At 41.5% G+C, this 22,054-nt stretch overlaps 1 protein-coding gene across 1 annotated transcript; it reads left to right on the top strand.

Annotated features, from left to right (window-relative positions):
• The first annotated feature begins 757 nt into the window (after positions 1 to 757).
• mindy2 (MINDY lysine 48 deubiquitinase 2) lies at positions 758 to 21,691 on the top strand. The gene is made up of 9 exons (XM_053866092.1): positions 758 to 1,720; positions 2,508 to 2,565; positions 5,892 to 5,956; positions 12,117 to 12,275; positions 12,798 to 12,900; positions 14,018 to 14,160; positions 14,850 to 15,023; positions 15,903 to 16,082; positions 19,139 to 21,691. Exons 1-9 carry the CDS (start codon positions 842 to 844, stop codon positions 19,319 to 19,321), a joined length of 1,944 nt encoding a protein of 647 aa, XP_053722067.1. The 5' UTR covers positions 758 to 841; the 3' UTR covers positions 19,322 to 21,691.
• The last annotated feature ends 363 nt before the right edge of the window (positions 21,692 to 22,054 follow it).

Raw genomic sequence — 22,054 nt, 5'->3', positions numbered from 1 at the left:
ATTGTGTAGAGTTCATGTCAATAGGGTAACCATAAAGATAATTATGAATCGTAACTTCTTATCTTTGCTCATGCCTTATGCTCTTTTATATACAGGGGTTGGACAAACACCTTAAAGCTAAACCCCTGTAGATTGCATTGTCATATAAAATAATGGATATGATTATAGGGCAGTGACAGGAAATTAGACTGAAACAGTCAAATTTAATCTGTTTGTGCCTGTTTCAAGTAAAACATTAATAGAAGAAATATTTTAGCTACTTTAAATAATGGAGTCAGTGAGTGTGATTATAGTACACATTTAAATGTAAATATACATAAGATCATATCAATGTCTTCATTATAGACTAATTATATATATATATATATATATATATATATATATATATATATATATATATATATATATATATATATATATATATATATTGGCGTTAGCAACATACATACTGTACATCTTCAATGAACCACCGTTTTGTCCTGTTCAGGGTTGCGGGGAGTGCTTGAGCCAATTCCAGCGTGTTTGCGACACGAGAACGAATGAAACTGCCTTTAGAAATTAATGACAAAAATAATTTTGGGTGACTACATATGACCAGAAACTTGACGCTGTTTGGCCACGGAATTACACAGCAACTGCACCTTACTGTATGAGCATAATTTCTCTGGTCTTGAAAAAATCCGAGCTTTCACAAACATAGCACCGCCTGGCAGCGCCCCCTGTTCCGCCTGAGAGCAGTTCACATTGGTGACGTCACTCGCAGAGTTGTCATGGCGTCTTTGGGAGCGAAGCTGCTGCTGCTGCAATTGAGCTAAAATCTGACGACAGGCTTCAACCCGAAATGGAGAATAATGCAAACCCTCACCGGGACACTGACGGGGGCTCTTTGTGTGCCGCGAACGACGCGGGTGTGGACGACGTTGCTGTTGTCGGCGGGGATAGAGGAGCCACGGAGAAATGTAAGAATAGTGAGGCTGCTCTCAGTACTTCGGTGGACGCTAGTAGTAATAACACCACGGTTGATGTTCCCGGTCTGCTGAACGTCATCCCCAACGCTGGGAAGTTGGACCTACCGAACCCGAGCGAAGCCCTTCCGGTACGGGAGAGCGGAAAAGCCACCGAAGCGAGCGGGGATGTGATCAGTAACGGGATGGGGAATGGCTGTGTAGTGGCTGCAGGAGATAACGAGGGTGGTGCCTCAAAGTTAGTAAACAACAAAAGCGACGACTCCACCGCATCTCCAGCTGGAAACAGCTCTGGCGCTCCGGTGGACGTCCCTGCCTGTAAACAAAGTGGTGCCGCTAAACTTGCCAAACCGACCGATCTGTGTCCGGACTCGACAATCACAGCGGCACCAGCCAAGTCCCGCGATCCAACCCCGTCGGAAGGCTTGCCGAGTGGGAGTGACCCCGATCCCAGCCTCGGTGGGGAGTCACGTAGCCTGGAGTCACTCGAGTCTTTCTCCAACCTGAACTCCTGCCCTAGTTCCGACCTGAACAGCGATGGTCTGGAGGACCGGGGGCTCGCACTTGCCCTGCAGAACGAGTACGAAGTGGATGGAGCCAAGGCAGCGAGCAGCAAGGACCGGGCCGCTGGACAGTCCATATACCACATCAAGTGGATCAAGTGGAGGGAGGAGAACACACCCATCATCACCCAAAACGAGAACGGCCCGTGTCCACTCCTGGCTATTATGAATGTGCTTTTGCTGGCGTGGAAGGTAAAGGCTCTGAAAACGAAGTGATTCTTTTCGATTCCTTGTTGTCTTTTATTCTGAAGTTTGTCTCGAGCAAGATACTGTCTTGTTATTGTCTTGTTGATTTGACCTTTTCGATAGGTGAAATTTGCTGGGCAGCAAAACATCCCTTTAATAATAGGCAAAATGATAATAATATCCTTAGAAATGGCTGGAACTCTAAGTAAAGGGGACAATAGATTTCTAAATTATTGTGAATTATTGTGATCATTTTTACAATAATATTTATTTTTCAGTGAACACCGCGACGACTGTTCTCCGACAGACATATTGGGATTATGCAAGCCTGTATGTTGCAAGAGTGCTTCAACATAACTCAAACTTATGTATTGCCGTCAGTATACGCCGTATCTGTAATCAGAGAAGCGAGGCATTTCCTTTGACCTAGTCCTGAAATCTTCATGTTATCGCTTGGAGTACAATGCATAGTTCGGTCTAGTAGCCTCAAGAGTTTCCAGCTGACCTGCGTGCATGTCTGGTCTGCAGGAGAGTCAGAGTGACCTTTGAAACCCATGAAACCAGAGACAGAGCTTTTCATCAGGTTCGAGTTTATTCCCAATAAATTAAATTTAAGCTATTGGACTCAATTGCTGCCAAAACAACCTCAATTCTTTATAGGGCCCATTTAAACAGCCTAGGTGTTGTTGTTTTTTCTGCATTGTTTTTTCTCCTTTATTTCTCCTGAATGCAATCATATATTGTATAAGCTCGACGCCTAAAAGCTGGTTGACATTTCCCTCTTTTTTTGCAGGTTAAGATCCCCCCTATGATGGAAATTATTACGGTGGAGCAGCTAATGGAATATCTTGGTGAGTGCTGCTTTCAATGATGCAATGTCAGATCAATACTGATTAAATAAAGCATTTAAACTTGATATGTTTTTGCAGATCTGCTCCAAGGTTTATACAGTAAATCTGCACTGTTAATGTTGCCCTGAGCTTCATCACTTACTACTCCATAGGAAATCATTTTAATTGTATTCTACATTGTTTATATATATAAAATTTCAAAACATCTTTTCAACACAAAAATACTATATAAAAATGGAGGTGTCTTTGCATGATGACATCAACATATTTTCTTTTATTAGTTTTTTTGTGGTCAGTTTGTGATTACTTACATATTACACGGTTTTTCTGGCAGTATATTCTCATTATCTTTATATGTTGTAGTATTTCTTAACAGGCATATGGCTTGTATTTATTTTTATTTCAGATGTATGCTAGCTCTGTTGAATTTATTCTTCTGAATATGCTATGCATTGTCGCTTCATGCAGCATTTTTGAAAGATAAGTGTGTTCATATATTGATTGCGTCTAATTCCACGCCAGTCATACTACGGGATGATTTATCACATGTGTTAAATTTTACAGTCAGTGGTTAATGGGAAATTGTTGTGGATCAAAGGTTGAACATGTTTAAGATACTCGCAGAAGCCCAGTTAGCTTTTGAACCTTTACATGTGTGGTGAATAGAATTCCAGTGTACAATTGTTCACCTATTACAATTTGGACTCAATGCTTTCAGCCCTTTATTCCAAACCATCCATCACCACTAATATTCTGCTCATACAACAGAATGTGTGCTTGATTTACTGTTTAGTGCAGTACCATTAGCAGTCTTGGTTTCTAACATTTATGTGTCCCGTGTATCATTATGAACTTCTGAACGCAGCGCATGTACTTACATGTTCATAAAACAACAGGAGGTTGATAGGTACAGTAAACTACCTGCAGCTACATTTCCAACTTTTCTGACCTATGTATGGGATTTAAAAAATGCACTCTTCTTGTCATATATGACACGTAGTGTGGCATCATTTTTTTTTGTTAGTATTCCACGTAGAGAATGTATTACATTTTTCAAATATCTTAACCTCAACTTTTGCTCTTCGTCGACTATATTATAGTCTTCACTTGCGGTAACATTTTAGTTCCACTTGCAAAATTCTGAACTGACTTGCATTGTAATGCATTTTCTATCCACTATATTACAATACTTCGAACTGATTCTTACTCAAAGTTTTCTCCATCACAGGTAGGCGTGGTTAGGGGTTTGACATCTAAATTCATGTTGAAGATACAAATGAAACTCACTGTAGTGCCCTACTGGGATCCAATGCAATTTCAAATCCTATGCATTGAGCAGGATGGGGAAGGGAAGTACAATCATCGCACATCTGACACTCAGAAGTTGTAACGCAAGATTTAAGTACAATTTTTATGAGGATGCTGAGTTTTCGTAAAATCATGGTGGAGTTAGACCCCTGCATCCTCCAAAAAAACAACATAGCCGATGAAGAAATGATCCGACTGTAAAACAAAGAAGCTTAGGTTTTTTTTGACATTTTATTAAATTGACAACATTAAAAACACCGGTCGTCATTCTTCTCATTTCGTGTTTCTTTCAGGATTTTGTAGTTTTAACATTCTATGTGTTTTCTGTTTGTTTCGATGTTTCCACTTCGGCTTAATACGTTTGATCATGTGACTAAGCTAAAACCATTCTTTCCCACGACCAGCACACCTGAGAAGTTTATATTTCACTGCAAAATCGTAAAAACATTCCCAAATGAATGCCAAATGTATGTTATAGTTTTAGTAGTAGAGGAAATATTAAAATGATAACACGGAAGCAAAAGCAGCTCTACATACAGCACTGAGCACAAATTGTTCCGCAATATGCCTTTTTTTTGCGGTACCACCCAGTTCTGAAACCTGAGAGGCTTCTGAATCTGCAGGCAAACTTTTAAAAATAAGGAATAGGTTTTTATAATAACACATTGAAAACACAATCATGATGCGTGTGGTTCTCTGTCAGCAATTTCTCAGCGTGTTTGTGCAAGCTGGTGATCCAGATGCAGATGTAGGCAGATACTTTAAGTGTAAAGTTGACTGAGTTCGCACTTTACTGGAGCAAAGAGCAGTTCTCCTGCTGGAGACATGGTGGAGCAGAACCAGCTGGCTCCGCATCTGATGGAAAATCCAGATTTGGACCAAAGTCATCTCTGTGTCACAAATGGAAGTAGGTTTTTATTTAGTGACTAATAAATCGACACACTGCTCAGGAGGAAGTGGTTGATATGTCAGTTAATGTCAATGAAGTTATGAAGACAATCTGTTCAGTTTTTGTTTTTGCAAATTATGAAACTCATATTTACATCTAATTTATAATACAACACATTTTAAATGTATATTATCACTACTGTGGGACAGATAAATGTGTCTCATCTAATATTAGATTAGATATACCTAATATATCTTGATAGCAACAGCTATTTGCACAATTTATTGTTAAAATTTTACCTCAATTGATTTTAAAGACTCTATTAAAGAAGTAAAAGGGGAAGTGCCATGCATGGCAAAACTACTCTTTTTCAATGCCATAACAAAACTAATTGTAATTGCACATCCGCTGCAGTTGGTGGCAGTGGTGCTTTCACACCTACATGTAATGTAGGGCCAACTGCACTAGAAGAACACACACCTACAGACACACCTACTATACAGCAGGTGATACTGTGACAGCAAAGCTGCCTCACCTGACTGAAATTTGATATTGAGTTTCTAGTATTGAGTAGTATTACATTGAATTAATTTACACTCAGTTTTTTGCCTTGAAATCTGTGAATTTAATGTGATTTTCAATTTTAAAAAAACTGTCGTGTATAAAGGTGTAGTGGGGAAAAAATAATTCAGTGCAGATAAATGAAGTTGCAACGTCAGGGTCTTAAAAGAAGTAGCAATCGAACCCCAGCAACGATTCAGCATATGTAAATCTCTAACTGAAACCCACAGATGAATATGGCATTTACTGAGACCATTTGTTGAAGGTCATCGACAGCTTATGGTTGAATAGTACCTTCAATAGAATAATTTATCATTTTTCCCGCCATCGATCACATTGTTTTTCAGACAGTCACCTTGTGGATTTTCCTGTCTCTATTCAATAACACTTAATCTCACTCTCTAGCTTTATCTATGTGAGAAGTTTCTCCAATATTGATCAAAAATATATGTCCTGTGTGACGTATAGAAATGGTCCGACCCCTCACGCTGAGTCACTGACTCTGGTAATGTTGAGGATACACTAGTGTACACGCCCACTGACCTCTGCTTTTATTTACATTTTACAGGGGACTATATTCTGGAAACCAAACCAAAAGAGATATCGGAAACCCAGAGGCTAAACTATGAGCAGGTAAGGTCTGCCGTTAAATAATTCCAAACACTTCTGTGCGTGTTTATCCTCTTACCTTCACTGTACTCATCTCAATTCATGCCGTATATTTGTTTTGTTTTATTTGTGGACTTAAAATCGTCCTTTGAATTGTCTACGAAATTTGCTTTGATGCAATAGGGACAGTCAGTAGGAAACAATGATGATTTGAAAGGCATTTAACTGCAGCTTAGCATTTCTTATGTTGAGCTATAGATTACATAAGTTACATCTACCTTTGGACTAGAGAACAGTCGGGGTCACAAGTGTCAGATTATGTTGTTTCACATGGCCAGTAATGCTCAGAGATGCTTGGGTGGGTTTTGCTCTAGGCTATTACTGAAGTGTATGTGTGTCTGTGCTCGTGTGTGTGCACACCCATGAAAGCACTCTGAGATGGAGCTTCAACCTCACTGTTTCCTCCTCTCTCCAGCCCATGGTGTGATCGCAGCCCTGCTTTTCCTTTTCTTCTTCTCCTGCGTGGGAGACTAGCACATCTGCGAATAATTTGAAAATACACTTGTCCCGTTTTAGAACGGTGAAACGGAATGACCAGTTCACTGCAGTGCTACACGTGTGTCGCTGTGTGACTCACTGTGTTGTATATGATATTCTTGTTCCTTGGATAAACCATCGAACCAACCTGCAGGCTCACAATTACAGTAAAGTATAGTGGTGTGGTTTCATTCATAGTCTGCCGTCGTAGATGACTGCTGACCGCTCTGGCTTTGTGATGCCAAAAAAATCCCTTTAAGTTGGTCAAAGTTCAACATAAACATGTATTTAAAATGTTGCCTGTCTTCCTTCTTAAATTATGACTCTGAATACCAATTACGCCACTGTAGCTCACAAACTGCTGTCCTGTTTATGAACATATCTGGCAAATGTTACTGGTCACCGGATGGTGAGAGGATTAATATAGAAGCCCTTCTTGATAGTTAAGTATTTTACTCTGCAGAGCAGTACAAGTTCTGTGGTTTTGTTCTGAGATCCTGCTTAGCTGTCCATCTTCTAGCCATTTTAATAAATAATTCTGGTCCCACCACAGGAAGGGAAGCAACATGTTTTCTTTCTGTTGCTGCCGACCAACCTCACTTTCATCCATCCATCCGAGGACAGGTCTTTGAAGACAATTATGTTCGGAAATATAATGATCTAGTTCATGCTTCTCTCTTCCACCATCAGCCGGTTTGAGACAGTCGGTAGGACCTGGGACACTGGTGTTTGTTCCAGGTCGATCCGTCCATCTTCCGCCAGAATGCTTTAAAATGTCTGCACCTCAATGTTTCTCTGCGGAATACTCAATTTTCATTGATAAATGGGTGAGTTGTTTACTCGCTGTTGAGCTGTGTGAGGGTCGTGTTTATGTTTGAGCTCAGCGCGCTCACAAACTCGCCCTGCTCTATTGACCAATCAGCTCACAGTGACTTCACAGCCCCTGACTGATGAAAATCGGCGCTGTAGTCCCGGCTCTCTCCGGAAGTGCCTCGGAAGAACCAAAGTTGAAAAGCTAACACTCAGCTCAGTGGAAGAGGGCTGCATAAAGATGAACAGTCCTCTCCTTCATCCAACCATGAGCAGATTTTTCCTCCTGCATCGCACCATCCAGTTGGCACCTGGAAACTAAGAGGATGTCTGAACTAATCGCTTCTCCTCATGTGAAGGAGGATAACCAGTGTCTGTTATTCCCAACTTAGAGACTACAGACTACAGAATAGTGGTCGGAAGCTTGAACATGACTGGAAAACACAGACATATCCGAGATATTTTAAATTTTGTGATAGCACACAATATTTTCTTTAACTCTTGACCTAGCATTCTGTGCAATGAATCGTCGAGCCCACTCTGCTTATCTGATTGGGATTTGAACCCTTCACTTCCTACTCCATCATTCAGATTCATGTTCATCGACATATAAGCTTCACAGTATGTTGTATTTTTGTTGCTGGTTAGTTACATGGCAGCACCAATGCTTGAGTTACCAGAGGTTGTAGATTCAATGAGCTTTAAGTAAGCAGCGTTGGCCCTCTGGCAAGAACATCACTAAACCCTTTGTTGAAGTTCACTTAGAACGTACCTTTCTTCCACAATTGAACTCAACTTCCTGGTTTCCTCTAAATGTAGCTAACCAATGAGCCCACAGGCTGTTTGAATATGATGGCCATGTGATGTTTCCAAATGATTGCAAAGGTGTGCACAGAGGTCAAGCCTAAGTTGAGTAATAGATGTGAGCAATTATTTTCACAATTATTTCACAATTGTTGCAAAATTTTGTGTCTTAGTTTGCATATTCCTGCACATCTCAACTATTTCCTGTAGATATGGGGGTGGAAACTCACTAACATCTGGTATAAATCTGCCTGGCCCATGCTGTGTCCTTTATCTTATGATCAATGACTTATTTTCTAACACTCACTGAAGGGAGCTGTGCATATTTAATAGGGATGTTATGGATGTAGGACAGAGTTTTAAAGAGTGTTCAAGAACTCTAAATGAAATCAAGTTCTTGCTAACACAGCCACTCATTTTCTTCTGTGGTTGTGTCACCAGGGCACAACGGCAGCAGTTGAAGTAGAAGCCTACCCCTCACTTCTTGTACCTTTTCTCAGTTGACTTCTTTTTCTTCCGGCTTCTCCCTTCAGGGGTAGCCACAGCGGATCATCTTCATCCATCTCACCCTGTCCTCTGCTTCCTCTTCTCTCAAACCTACAAACCTCATGTCCTCCTTCACCACCTCATTAAATCTCCTCTTTGACCTTCCTCTCCACCTTCTTCCTGGCAGTTCCAACCTCAACATCTTCCTACCAATGTACTGGCTCTCTCTCTCTCCTCTGTACATGTCCAAACCATCTCCATCTAGCCTCTCTGACTTTGTCTCCTAAACACCTGAGCACATGTGCTGTCCCTCTGATATACTGCTTCCTTATCCTATCCGTCCTGCTCACTCCCAGAGAGAAGCTCAGCATCTTCATCTCTGCTTCAGCTCTGTCTCCTGTCTTTTCCTCAGTGCCCCTGTTTCCAAACCATACAATATTGCTGGCCTCACCACCCTTTTGTACACTTTCCCTTTCATCCTTGCCAACACCCTTTTCTCACACATCACACCTGACACTTTTCTTCAATGATTCCATCCTGCCTGCACCCGCTTCTTCACCTCTTTCTCACAGTCTCCATCGCCCTGGACAGTTGAGCCTCAGTACCTTCTTTATCTCTGCATCCTGTAACGTCACCTGTCCACTTGGGTCTCTCTCATTCACACACATGTATTCCATCTTACTGCGGCTGACCTTCATTCCTCTCCTTTCTAAGACATACCTCCACCTCTCTAGCTTATCTTCCACAAAGTCAATCTCAATTAACAGATAATAATAATAACAGTCAGGCTTCCAGTCTTCAGCCATTCACACATGCAAAATGCTGGCCTCATATAAGATGGCCGCCTTGAAACTAATCAAATCCCATCAACATGTTTCTTGATTTTTCTGTGCTGCCAGGAAGTTGTGCTGAGCTTGACTTATATGTTGAAATGTACATGTCTGTGTAACGCTGATGCAGTGCTGGAACTCAGAGTGAAGCGCTGATCTGGTGAATAGGGTGCTCACCTGCAGCAGCAGCCCTTTGCCCTGGAGTGAACAGAAGTGATTTATTACTCCACTCTGCTAATCCTGCCATCACTGATGCTCACGAGTGATCTAATCCTCGCGCTCGGATGGCTTTACACCTCCACTCTTCACACCAGGCGGTAAAACCTGAGGTATTCATTGACTAAGGTTTGCATTTTCTCTGCTGTGTAAAGCCATGCTCTGATCCATACACAGCTGTTGGGGTACCTAGTGAGGACAACTGCAAAGGTAGAACTGCTAGTGTTTTTACACTAGCTCCTCCACAACTAAAAATCTTCCAAGATTGCCATCAGTCTTTTTTAAATATAAAATAAATTCACCAGCATAGCACTGTATTTTTCAGTTGGTCAATAATGCCCAGTGACATCCTGCAGCTCTGCTTGTCGGTGATGCTTTGAAATAGCCGTTCCCTTTGTGAACTGGGTTAGAGCTCAGCTGTGGGGCTCATCTTGATCTCTGGATTGTAAGGCAGTAGGACTGAGCTGCCAGCTGCGAGAAGCTGCCTGGAGCTGGATGGAGGAATCATTGTCTTCCATTCTTCCTGCCCTCAGGTGTTAGTTGGCATGTGAGAGCTTCAGCAGAATGTTGCGTGTGTTGAGAGGCATTTCCTGACTGGCTCACAGAGAGGTGTGCAGGTATGATTTAGAAATGAAGGCTAAGGTTTCAGGATGTGCAGTTGGGACAGAAATGTGTCAAGATATAATAAGTATATAAGTCAAGATGTAATTATGGTAATGGTGCACACCTGCTCAACCCCTCTTCTCTGCTAGACGCTTGCTTCAAGGTGGCAAAAATAGGAAAACCTTACTGAACGCAGCATTTATTCTGTCAAAAGAACAATTGAAAAACATTCAATTTGATGTGAGACATCACAGGTGAATCTCTAGAGACTGTACTATTTACTGTAGCAGGACTCCGAGACAGAGAGTACTGCATTTATGAAAGTTTCCACTCCGGATGTTTTCAAAAGTTTCAGATTCAGGGGCTGACGACCGCTACACCTGACTCCAAATCTGGTCATCTCAGGCTCGGTGAAAGTAATACTTATTTCTTATCATTCCGAATGTCACGCTCGGACCCGCAAATGTCGCTAAGCGTCAGCTGGGCTAACAGCCTGCTGCTGAGCAACCCGTGGTCTCTTTTTCATGAGCCCAGAAAACTCTGCGTGCTCCGTCAAGTGCTGGCGCTTTAAATGGTGTGTTTAATTTGAAGGCGCTTCCCTGCGCAGCGTTTTCCCGTGCGTGTGCTGCAGGATGCTAACTTTACATGACTGAATGAAAGAACAACATCACAACTAGCAGGGCTTCATCACACGTGATCAGTTGTTGTGATCGGCAGTGACAGGTAGTGGTCGGCATTCACTGATCACGCTGAAATCGTCCGACCATGATCGCTGACCGATCAATCGTAGCATCCCTAGTGAGTATGTGACTGATCCAACTAGGTTTCCCGTTATTCTCATCTCTGTTTTCTGCCTTCTCTCTTTATTGTGAATTTGCCATGACTGAAAAGCATTGAAACATTTGGCTGAGATTAAACAAACCTGTAAGAGTGTTTTCAGGTCCAGCACTGTTTTTGTCCCTCCGTATTTGCCTGAATGGCAGTGTAGACATTGTGGTTCATGGTTCACTTTCATCTTGTGTCTTCATCTCCTGATCTTACATACGCGACTGTTGCATATCTTCAGAGTGAGTATGTGCGAATCACTGCCTCTTGTCGTAGTCCAACATTCCAAATGTTAGGTTTTGTTATTGTTGAGGTTTTAATTATATAGTAAAATATTCAGAGGCATCAGCCTGTGTGGATGCCATTGTTTAATTGTCTTATGAATAAGTGATGGAAATAAACTCGCCAGAGGATGGTGCAAACTAATGCATTCAGTTTGATCTCTGATGCACATGAAGGCAAAGGGGAAGTTCAAACGTTCTGCCCATACAATGTTCTCTATATTGATCCGGAAGCTATCATAAATGTAACTTCCTTACTTTGTTGTTATTGGGTGTTTTTTTTAACAGTGTGGTGAATAATTTAATTATTTTGACGTGTAGAAAATTGAAATCAGTTTGTTTCTTAGATAAACAAATAAACATGAATCATTTTCATGCTTAAGTCCCATGGCCTTCTTGAAGTCCTGCAGCTGGACATAATGTGTCTTGGCTGGTTTCCTGGCAGAGACTTGCGCTTCTTACCTCGCGATTGATTAACAACGGGCTGAACAAAGCCCACAGAAACAACTGTAAACATGAAAGACCTCATTTGTTATTTAGGTACTGTGAAGCAGCTGTGCAGGATGCAGAGTCATTGTTGTGTGTGCACTCAAGCCGATATAAATGGCTGCTAATGGTTTCTTGTAAAGGTGAAGTAATTGAGCTTTGAGAGGTTGCTGTTTGTGACTGACAATACAAGTGAAACTAGCGGGAATTTACACAGTGAAAGGTTCTTTGAAGACTGGCAGTATAACAAAGTCTACACCAGTTGGCTTTTCTGTGTTATGATCCCAGTATTTTATCAATTTGCAGAACATGAGCGACGCCATGGCGATACTGCACAAGCTCCAAACTGGCCTGGATGTCAACGTGAAGTTCACTGGGGTGCGGGTCTTTGAGTACACCCCAGAGTGCATAGTTTTTGACCTGCTGGATATTCCTCTCTACCATGGATGGCTGGTTGACCCCCAGGTAAACTGAAGTTGCTACTACTACTCACAGTATCGTGCACATGTTTCCAGCTTCAGTTATTGACTTATTAATTAGTATTTCAAATGTAAATTCTAAATGTTCATTTTCTCATTAAATAAGTAAATATTTACATAGTTTCAAAATAAAATGCAGATAAAGTGACCATTATTTCAGCTTCTTTTTGTCATGTCATGCCATGCTCACAGGCTGATATTCTAGTTACAGCATTAGATTTTTCTTGACCTTATTTACTTAATTTGTTTTTAAGTTTTCCCATTATATTAAGATGAGAGGGCTGTGACATCCCCAGACATGAACTGTTCAACGACAGTGTGATGCAAATTCATTACTTCTGTCTTTTGGTTTGCCCCTTACAACTGTCCCACTCTATAATGTACTTTCAAAGGAAATTGAATTGCCCTTCTCTGGTCAGTACACAGTATTTAAAACAGTCCGTCATCATTCACATTTGTGCTATATTGTCCTGTAAATTGAGCACGTTTTAAGTGTTTTTGTTTGCAGATGCAGGACATTGTCAAGGCAGTAGGCAACTGCAGCTACAATCAGCTGGTGGAGAAGATCATCTCCTGCAAACAGTCGGACAACAGCGAGCTGGCAGGAGAAGGTCCTTGATCTTTTTCACGCTCATCATGTTTCCAGCGACTTCTAGTGTGTGTTTGAAGGGCTTTCACTGTGTACTGGTAGTAAATGAAGCTTATTTTAAACTACGGCGGTCAATAGATTAAACATTTTAATCGTAATTAATCGCACTAAAGAACAGTTAAATCGATTAAATCGAATCAGATTAGGTAACCATTTTGTGGCTGTTTTAAATGTAACTTAAAGGAAGATGTTAAGAACGCAAGCCGGACCATTTATGCTTATGCAACTTTGTGCTTCTAGCAGGTTGTTGAGCCTCTTCAGTGCCTCTGAGCTTATTCTGAAGAATGATATTGACACTTTCTGTTATGTTGGGTTGTTGGAGTAAACACATGTTGCATGATGGTGTTGATAACATCTTTCTTTGAGTTACATTTAAAACACAGAAAGTTGCTCTCAGTTTGTAGAGAAACCATTTTGGGTGAGTCGATCCCACTTTGCGTTTATTTGTTTTTCTTCAAAGTAGATAAAATATTAAAATGCATGCCATTCAAAAGAACCGCCGATTGCCCTCCACTGAACCAGAATAAAATCACAGAATTTTGAGAGCAGTTCTACTTTCTCTGCTGAGTTTTATCAGCTGCTTTTAAATTAGCTAAATATTTGCTCTCATAAAGGAAAGCGCTCGGCAGCACAGCAGCCAAGTCAACAGTTGCTGTGTCAATGTTGATATTGTATTGTCAATGGATGTTAACTCAGTGTTTGCTCTGCACTTGTTGTGTAAAACTAAAATGACAATTTTGAGCCTAAATTGTTTCCATTGCTCCTTAACAAAACAGTTTAAGTTACATGCTTTATATTTTTAGGTGGGTCTCGTGTATATACAGTTGAGATTAAGATCTTTCAAACTCATATTTACACAGTGTTTTTAAATGACATTTTAGTTCTTAACCAATATCAAAAAAACAAATACACAAATTTTAAAAAATATCTGATACAGCCACAGAATGTTCTGAGTGGAAGATTGAATTTTGTTTCTGTAGTGTGTAGGTTGAAGTGTATATAAACTATAAGGATTTAATGGCAATGAATCTTAATACCTGCCATCCTATGTCTTCATGTTATGTACTTTCTCCTTCCAGGTCTGGTCGCAGAGCAGTTTCTGAGCAGCACTGCAACACAGCTAACGTACCACGGTTTATGCGAACTCACTTCCACTGTGCAGGAGGGAGAACTCTGCGTGTTCTTCAGGAATAACCACTTTAGCACCATGATTAAATATAAGGTAAGAGGGTCGGAAATAGTGACGTCGTGATTCATATCTGTTAACTCACCTGTCTTCATGTCGCATCCATGAACTTCATGTATTGTCCTCATTCTTCTTGAGGTCTCCATCTTCATTCTTACAAATGTTTTAGTGCAGGGTGACTGGTGTGATTCCTAATACATGGTTGAACTAGGGATGGGACTTTAAGAGATTAATTTATTATTTAATCCTAATGACACGGATTAATCACATATAAACTTAATTTCTCAGGAAACATTTTCCAGGTTATACAATGTGTTGTCAATACCAAAACATCCATGCTGAAGAAGGTCAACTGAGATGGAAAATTCACATTTAAAAACTTCAGGGAGCACAAAAAATGTCCACAGTGCATTTGCAAATTCACAAATTAACTCACAAATTAGTTAATTTTTCAAATTAAGTTCAACCCCAAAACCACGGTTTCACTTCCTGATGTCAAAGTGAGCGACTCATACCTTGTAAGGTCACACGTAGCTGAAACCAGAGAGATCATCCACACACAGTCTAACGTCATAAGACCCGAAAACGAATGTGGCTTCCAGCTCCAGCTCGATTCTCTTGTTTGACCTGAGCTTTTCTGCACTCCACACATGAGGAAGTGTGAACTGTGTGTCCAATTATGAAAATAAAACAAAAACAAAAGCTGTGCATGTGGTTCTTCACAGGGCCAGCTGTACCTCTTGGTGACCGACCAAGGTTTCCTGACCGAAGAGAAAATCGTTTGGGAGAGCCTTCACAATGTTGACGGGGACGGCAATTTCTGTGACTCTGAATTTCGGTTAAGGCCCCCGTCCGATCCAGAGACTGTGTACAGGGGACAGCAGGATCAAATAGACCAGGTGAGTCCGCTATTTCTTCCACCTTCTTGCTGCATAAATCTGAACCAGCCATGCACAGCCACATCTGGAATTCTTGGCTTCATGAATATCTATGAATTGTCCTGAATAAGCGGAAGCGTCATGTGATCATGGGGCGGCACAGTGGAGCAATGGTTAGCGCTGCTGCCTCTCAGCAAGAAGGTTCAGGGGTTCACCTTGTGTTTGTTGTTGTTTGCATGTTCTCCTTGTGCCTGCGTGGGTTGAACATTTCTTAGCCCAAACCCAAAGGTGCAGTGGTAGTGCTCCTAGATTGCAGAGGATATGAATGTTCTATTTCCACTTCTGACTCCACCAAATATGTGTCTGGCCTCTGCTAACACGGTTCTTTAAAACCTTTCAACTTCATCCTCCACCACTGGAAACAGTCAAACACACCAGTGGTGGTTGGTTGGTTGGTTAATAATAGATGTGGGATAACTCTGTAGGACATATACTATGAAGGCTTAAAATACACTGCCCTCTCTCTTCTCAGTGCTGAGTAGTACCATGCCTGCCTGAATAATTCATGAGGTTTTTGTGTCCCGAGCAGTTTTGCAGTTTTCACAGCTGCCTGATCATTGAGTGAGCAGGTTCAAATAAAGAGCTTGATGGCAAAATGAACAGCTGTTGTCGCCCTCACGCCGGTGCACTGTGGTTATGTAACACCTTGAGGGTTATTAGTGTTCACTTTTCGCTTGACATGACAGGTCTGAACTCGAGCTACTATCTTGCACCCGGTCCAATCCCTGTTTGTCCTGGTCTTCTCATAACATATTGGTTTGTCGGTGAATGTGAATTCATTCACTTGTTTAACTGAAAGCCTTTTGGTTGTGGTGAGATGAATCTGTGGACTGGTTCCAGGACTACCTGATGGCGCTGTCGCTGCAGCAGGAGCAGCAGAGTCAGGACGTCCAGTGGGAGCAGCTTCCTGAGGGCATGAGCGACATGGAGCTGGCGAAAAAGCTCCAGGAAGAGGAGGACAGGCGAGCATCCCAGTACTACCAGGAGCAGGAGCAGGCGGCAGCTGCAGTGGCTGCACAGGTGGGTGAGGTGGGAAGGGAGTCTGGAGGATGGCCAGCAGAGGGATTATTTCAGTGACTTTTGCTCTCATCTTTTGAGACCTGTTCTCTGCCTCACGTGTACATACGAACGTATCAAGTACACTGGCAAAAGTACGGAGCCCTGGAAGTGAGATGCATGTGTTTTTTGTTTTTTTTTTGGATTTGACATGCATGACTTTATTTTTTTTAGCCCGAGCTAAAAGTTATCTCGTGATAATTTGTATCTCGAGAAACGATTACTTCCTGGAACCACTAAGTCTTCCATGGCTTCATAACTGTTCGTCAACGTTGTCATTCACTGTCTGCAAGTCAGAATATTGCCGACGGCCAAGTCTGTGCGCTTTTAACACTCTGATCAAGTGCCTTCTACTCAAAATAATACCACATGTGGCAAGCATGACTTTATTTTTTTCTGCCAAGATAACAGTCTCCAGATAATTTGTATGTCGAGATCATTTTTATCTCAGGATAAAAATAAATAAAGTCATGCATGTCGCTTCCAGGGACACGTAATACGTTTAGCTTCGCCACATATGGTATTATTTTGAGTAGAAGGCACTTGATCAGAGTGTTAAATGCTCACAGACTTGTGGAGAGTGACTGACAACGTTGGCGAACAGTTACAAAGCCATGGGAGACATAGTGGTTACAGTGGAGGATGTATACAAAATGCTTTGCCAGAGAGGCAGTTACGCATGCGCTGACATTTGCGATTGTATCTTGAGAAAAAATGATCTCAAGATAACTGTTATCTCGAGATACGCATTATCACGAGATAAAAATTATCTTGAGATAATTGTTATTTCGGGCAAAAAATAAAGTCATGCATGCCACATCCAAAAAAAAAACCACATGCACGTCACTTCCAGGGCTCTGTACAAAAGCAATACATTATGAAATGATTGACAGAAAATTGAAATACCTTTGGAGACGTCATCGATGCTTGTGAGATTCAGTTTTTTATCGTAGTATATGAAGTAGGGGTGGGATTCGATTAAAAAAAAAAATCTAGATAAATAGAGAATTTGTGATTCAATTAAAATTGCAGTTTAATGGTATAAGACTATTTGCCACAAGAAGCCACATTTTTCAATTTGAATGAATTTGGTATATTACTGAATCAAATGATGGACCCATACACTTTAACAACAAAATATTGACAACAAATCACAATGTTTCTATATCGGCTTATTTAAACTAAAGCTCTTTTAATGTCTTGTATATATTAGTATAAGAATTTAAATTTTATAAGAATTTCAAATACACCTGGCCATTGTGTAGTGAAAAACCTCCCTGAACAAAAGCAAACAGATGCTTTTGTTTGCCTTTGTTCAGAGATTCCTCCGTGTTTGTTGTTGTTGTTCTCATCCTAGCTGCCACGTGTCTTGTGCATCAGTGTGATCAGTGGACCAGGAACTCCTGCACTTACAAAGGTTCTGTGTTGTCTGGAGAGCAAACTGTTACATTAAATTAAATTGAATAACATTTAATTTTTTTTTGTAATTAGTTAATCGTAATAGTGCTGTAATTAATTAATCGTAATTAACTTGTTAAAGTCCCACTACTAGTATGAAGTTGATGGAGGAGTTAAATGTCAGATCCTGCAGGATGGTAAGAAGACGCTTGTTAGAGGTGAATTATAATGTCACTGGATGATGGTGTCTGAGGTCACGCCAGCTCTTATTGAAGGATTACACAGGCATTTCCACTCTTTTTCTCGATGCTCCCTGCTCTGTCTTCTGGGCTCCTCCCAGCTGGACTTATCTGGAAAGCCTCCTTCTCAGAACCTCCTGCCATCAGCCTCACTACCACAGCTATTATTAGTTCCTTTTGTGCCCTTTCTTCTCCATAAATACACGAAGTGCACTGACAATAAATACATCCTGTGGCACCTTTATGGACAATCGATTGGCAAACTATTACATCTATGTTCCGGATCCTGCCAAGATTTGACATGCGCAGTTCAAATGACTATTTAGAAAATTCAAACTGCATATGAAAATTAGTTTTACGCTCATTATGTTACGGTAGCTCCCAGAATTAAAACACAAACCAGCTTTACAGCAGTCAACAGTGACTTGACTTTCTTAGTGGTATAAAAAAATCTGTTTCTGGAAGAAGAAAACTATCAATGATGCATGCCATGTGCATGTATGACGCAGCTACAGGGAGCGAGACAAAGGCAGAGAGCAGTGTTGGAAAAACAAGCTCGGAGAGTTTTTAGTGAGTAATGTGAGTCAGAAAGGGGTTTTATTTTACTGAGGACGCAAGTATTGTTTCATGTTCTTTGTGCTACACTCAAGACTGTGCAGTGCAGAGCTTAATGTGGTTTTGTAACTATGCATAACAGTTAAATTTATCGTCCCAGTTTTCTTATTCAAGCCACATTACCAGCACCATGTTTTCCTGCCTAAGGTTTTCTTTGTAGATGGCATATGACCATTATTATACTGCATATTCATGCGTAGTTCCACAGCCTTGTCAGTGACTCTTTAACAATGGAAACAAGCCTCAGTGCACAGTTTCAGGTCGGTGAACAAACACACCCACAAAACAAACAAACATTCCCAGAGCTTCTATTTTTCATACAAATGTGATGTGTTCAATCAGGTTTTACCAAAATATACATGTTATTGATGAAGAAATATTCATGTGAGATACTTCTTGTCACAACTGCTTATTTTCTCTATCAATTAAGTTGAAATCTTTTACACGGTTAATAATAATAATCCATCCATCCATCCGCCTGTCCTTCTGTCCCTCTGTCCACCTGTCCGTCCGTCCCTCTGTCAGACTGTCCGTCTGTCTTGTCTTGTCTATATGTGTCTGTCCGTCCATCCTGCTGTCTGTCTGTCTGTCCATCCATCAGACCATCTGTCATCCATCCATCCATCCATCCATCCATCCATCCATCCATCCATCCATCCGTAGTCTTCTTAGCAACAAGCAGACAAATGTCAATAAGTAGCGAAGTGCGCTCCTTAACTCATTGACCTTTTAAAAGTCCCAAGACTGTGAGTCTGTATTTCGTTTCAGGGGCACCAGGAGCCTGCTGCTGGGTACGAGGCCGCCCAGGCAGCAGCAGGAGCCGCCGGAGCTCCGTCCGGCTCCAGTGCGGCGGCTGCCAATGCCACACCTAGCCCCGGGAAACAATCTTCCAGCGGCGATCGCAAGGCCAAGAAAGAGTCGAAGGATAAAGACAAATGTGTCATTTTGTAACATACGGCCGTCTGTCTGTGCGAGTGTGTCTTGTGTTATCAGAAAAGTGGACGGCTCTTTTTTCCATACGCCAAGCTGACTTAGAAAAACAAAAAAAAGAAGGGAAGAAGTCATTTGAGGAAGGATGCAAGGATCTGCTGTTCCCAAACCACTGGTGCCTGCTATCCTCTATCCTCAGCGGAACCTGGACATCAGAGGAAGGGACGTGACAACTACCCCTTATCTTTGATAAAGTTATAACCAAACTTTCTTACAAGTTGCACAGTGCACTATATTTGTGATGTGGGGGAGGTTTATTAGGGCGGAATCTTTTATAGCAAAGGAGACGCACCATGAAGGTCACACACACACACTTGCCATGTTTCTGTTCAAAAATGTTCTCATTTCATGTTTTTTTTTCTTTGTACGACTGCAACTTGTTTTGTATCCAGCGTTAACAGAAGGCGTTTCTTTCATTTTTGTAGCGTTGTTTGATGCCAAGTCACTTTTTTACCCATCTGTCTTTTTTTTTTTTAAAAGGGATCCGTGTCCTTCATAGCCGGACAGACATTATGTCTCATCAGTTTCTGTTCCTCCGAGTCACGACGACCCTACGCACATTTCAGAGTTTGTTGCCAGATTGCTGACAGATACCGTTGGTTTGTAAACATGTGAGTCACTCCATGTGACCGGTTCAGATTTGCCTTACCAGATATGCGTGCTCTTCTTCAGTTTGAATACGACTGAATGTTGTTTTCTTCTCCGTGTCTGAAACACTAACTTACCACTGCTTCGGAAATGAGCTACATTTCATGTATTTTTCTATTTATCCCTCACCTCCACCAACAAGGGACGCTCCATTTGAAGAGAGATGCTTGGAAGCGTTGTTTTTCTTTGACTGGTTGTTCCCTTGCTGAGCTTGCAGTTCTCCGTTATCATGTCCTCAGAATATTTTCTTTTTTTTTGCTAAATGAAGCTGCCACATTTAAAGTCGTCTTCTACTTATTTAAATTAAAAAAAAGAAACTAAAGCTTTATGGTGGAGCTCTTACCTCGAGGAAACTGACCTGAAAGAGGTGAAGTGGAGACCTTGTCGAGGCTAAAGCCTCCGTGCAATTTCTTTCAATCATTTTCAGCTGAATTTGACTCTTTAGCCCTCTTGTGTGAGTACTACAAATCGATGTACATAGTCACCTCATCCACTGTGGTTGTATGTGGTTTGTGCTGTTGTGTGACAGAAGGTGAGACAAACCTTTCTATCAAACATTCCAGTTGGATGCCTTGATACCTAGTCTTTTCAATAGCAAGGACAGTCTTGTCCTAAAGTGAGGAAAACCCACCTGAAATTTCAAAATGAAAACTGAATGATGAACAGCTCAACACTTCTTCTTTCATCTTCTTTCTGGCTCCAAAAGCTGCAGCTTGACCGCGAGTCACTGGTGGATGCGGAGACGGTCTCCATGCTGGTTCAGGGTCAAGGTCAAGCTGAAGATGTGGCTACTGTCGTGTGTGCAGTTGAGAACGATGACCCGAGGCTTTCGGATTGGAGTCGGCACTGAGTTTCCTCTATTGCTCATCTTCATTTCACTTTCATTCTTCTTGATCTAGTCAGTTCCCCCCGACAGACGTCTCTAGCCTCCAACACCAAGTCTGTAGTGGACGTTTTTTTGAGGGCATTTGCATTTGGCCGACATCCATCTGCATCTGCCAATCCCAGGTTGTCTTTAAACCTACCACCCTGGTGCTCGTGCCCCCCCCCCCCTTGTCCTCTAGCGTTCCAGTTTTTTTTAGGGATGGAAGGTCATTGCAGATGTCGCTGTTTCGGATCCTTGTTCACCTGCTTCCTCCCGTTCGTGCTTCCTGGCCTGCGACACAGCAGTCATTCCCCTGAAGATGCCACAACACAGTCAGTTTTGTTGTGGCGCCTTAAGACTTTTCATCTGCCATGTAAAAGGAGAAGAAAGGGAAGAGGGGAAGAGACAGTCTCAATCGCAGGCCACAAAAAATGACAAGTTTTTACAAGCCCAGTGACGCCCCTCCTGCTTCCGGTGTTATGAGAAGCTGATGTTCTAAAACAAGTGTCACTTCAAACGGATTACTTTTTAATCCGAGCTACCTGCAGATGATTACCTTAAGACAAAAAAAGGAAATTGGTTGGAAAGACATTCTCATTTCTTTCCTCACATTTTGGTTGTGAACTTTGTTCACTCTAAAATACATGAATCAGAGGAGCGTCTGTGTTGACTGGTATCTTTGACGTGGTGGTGGGAGTCAATGCTGTCATGTTTGTATGTCGATGCAATGGTTGTTGGACTGGGTAGCTGTTGTACTTGTGTTCTGCACTGTTAACAGTAATGTGCACCTACGGATAAGATACATACCTCATTTTATATAAAGGACAATTGTGCAAGCTTGGTATTTTTCATTGGGTTAAATGTAAAACCATGAAATGTCAGTAGAACTGCACCATAATGTGGTGTCAGGTAAGTCGCATAGCAGCTTCGGCTTTCCAGGTTTTTTGCCTTGAAGTTTTTAGAATCTTTTTTTGTGTGTCTGATGTTTCGACTTCAAATCTTTCTATTGATACAGATACAGAAGATATCTAAACCTTAGAAACTCACTTGTGCATAGACAGGACCCAAGTTTGCTCCAAACAAAGTGTCAAATGTAAAGTAATGGGAACATTCTTATTTAATGAAGAAAGACCAGAGAACTACATTAGCCGAGGAGGTGCTTCTCAACCTGGCGGCATCAA

The sequence above is a fragment of the Synchiropus splendidus genome, chromosome 5 (genome assembly GCF_027744825.2).
Source record: "Synchiropus splendidus isolate RoL2022-P1 chromosome 5, RoL_Sspl_1.0, whole genome shotgun sequence".
In the NCBI taxonomy this organism is placed as follows: domain Eukaryota; kingdom Metazoa; phylum Chordata; class Actinopteri; order Syngnathiformes; family Callionymidae; genus Synchiropus; species Synchiropus splendidus.
This window is presented reverse-complemented; position numbering and strand designations above follow the sequence as displayed.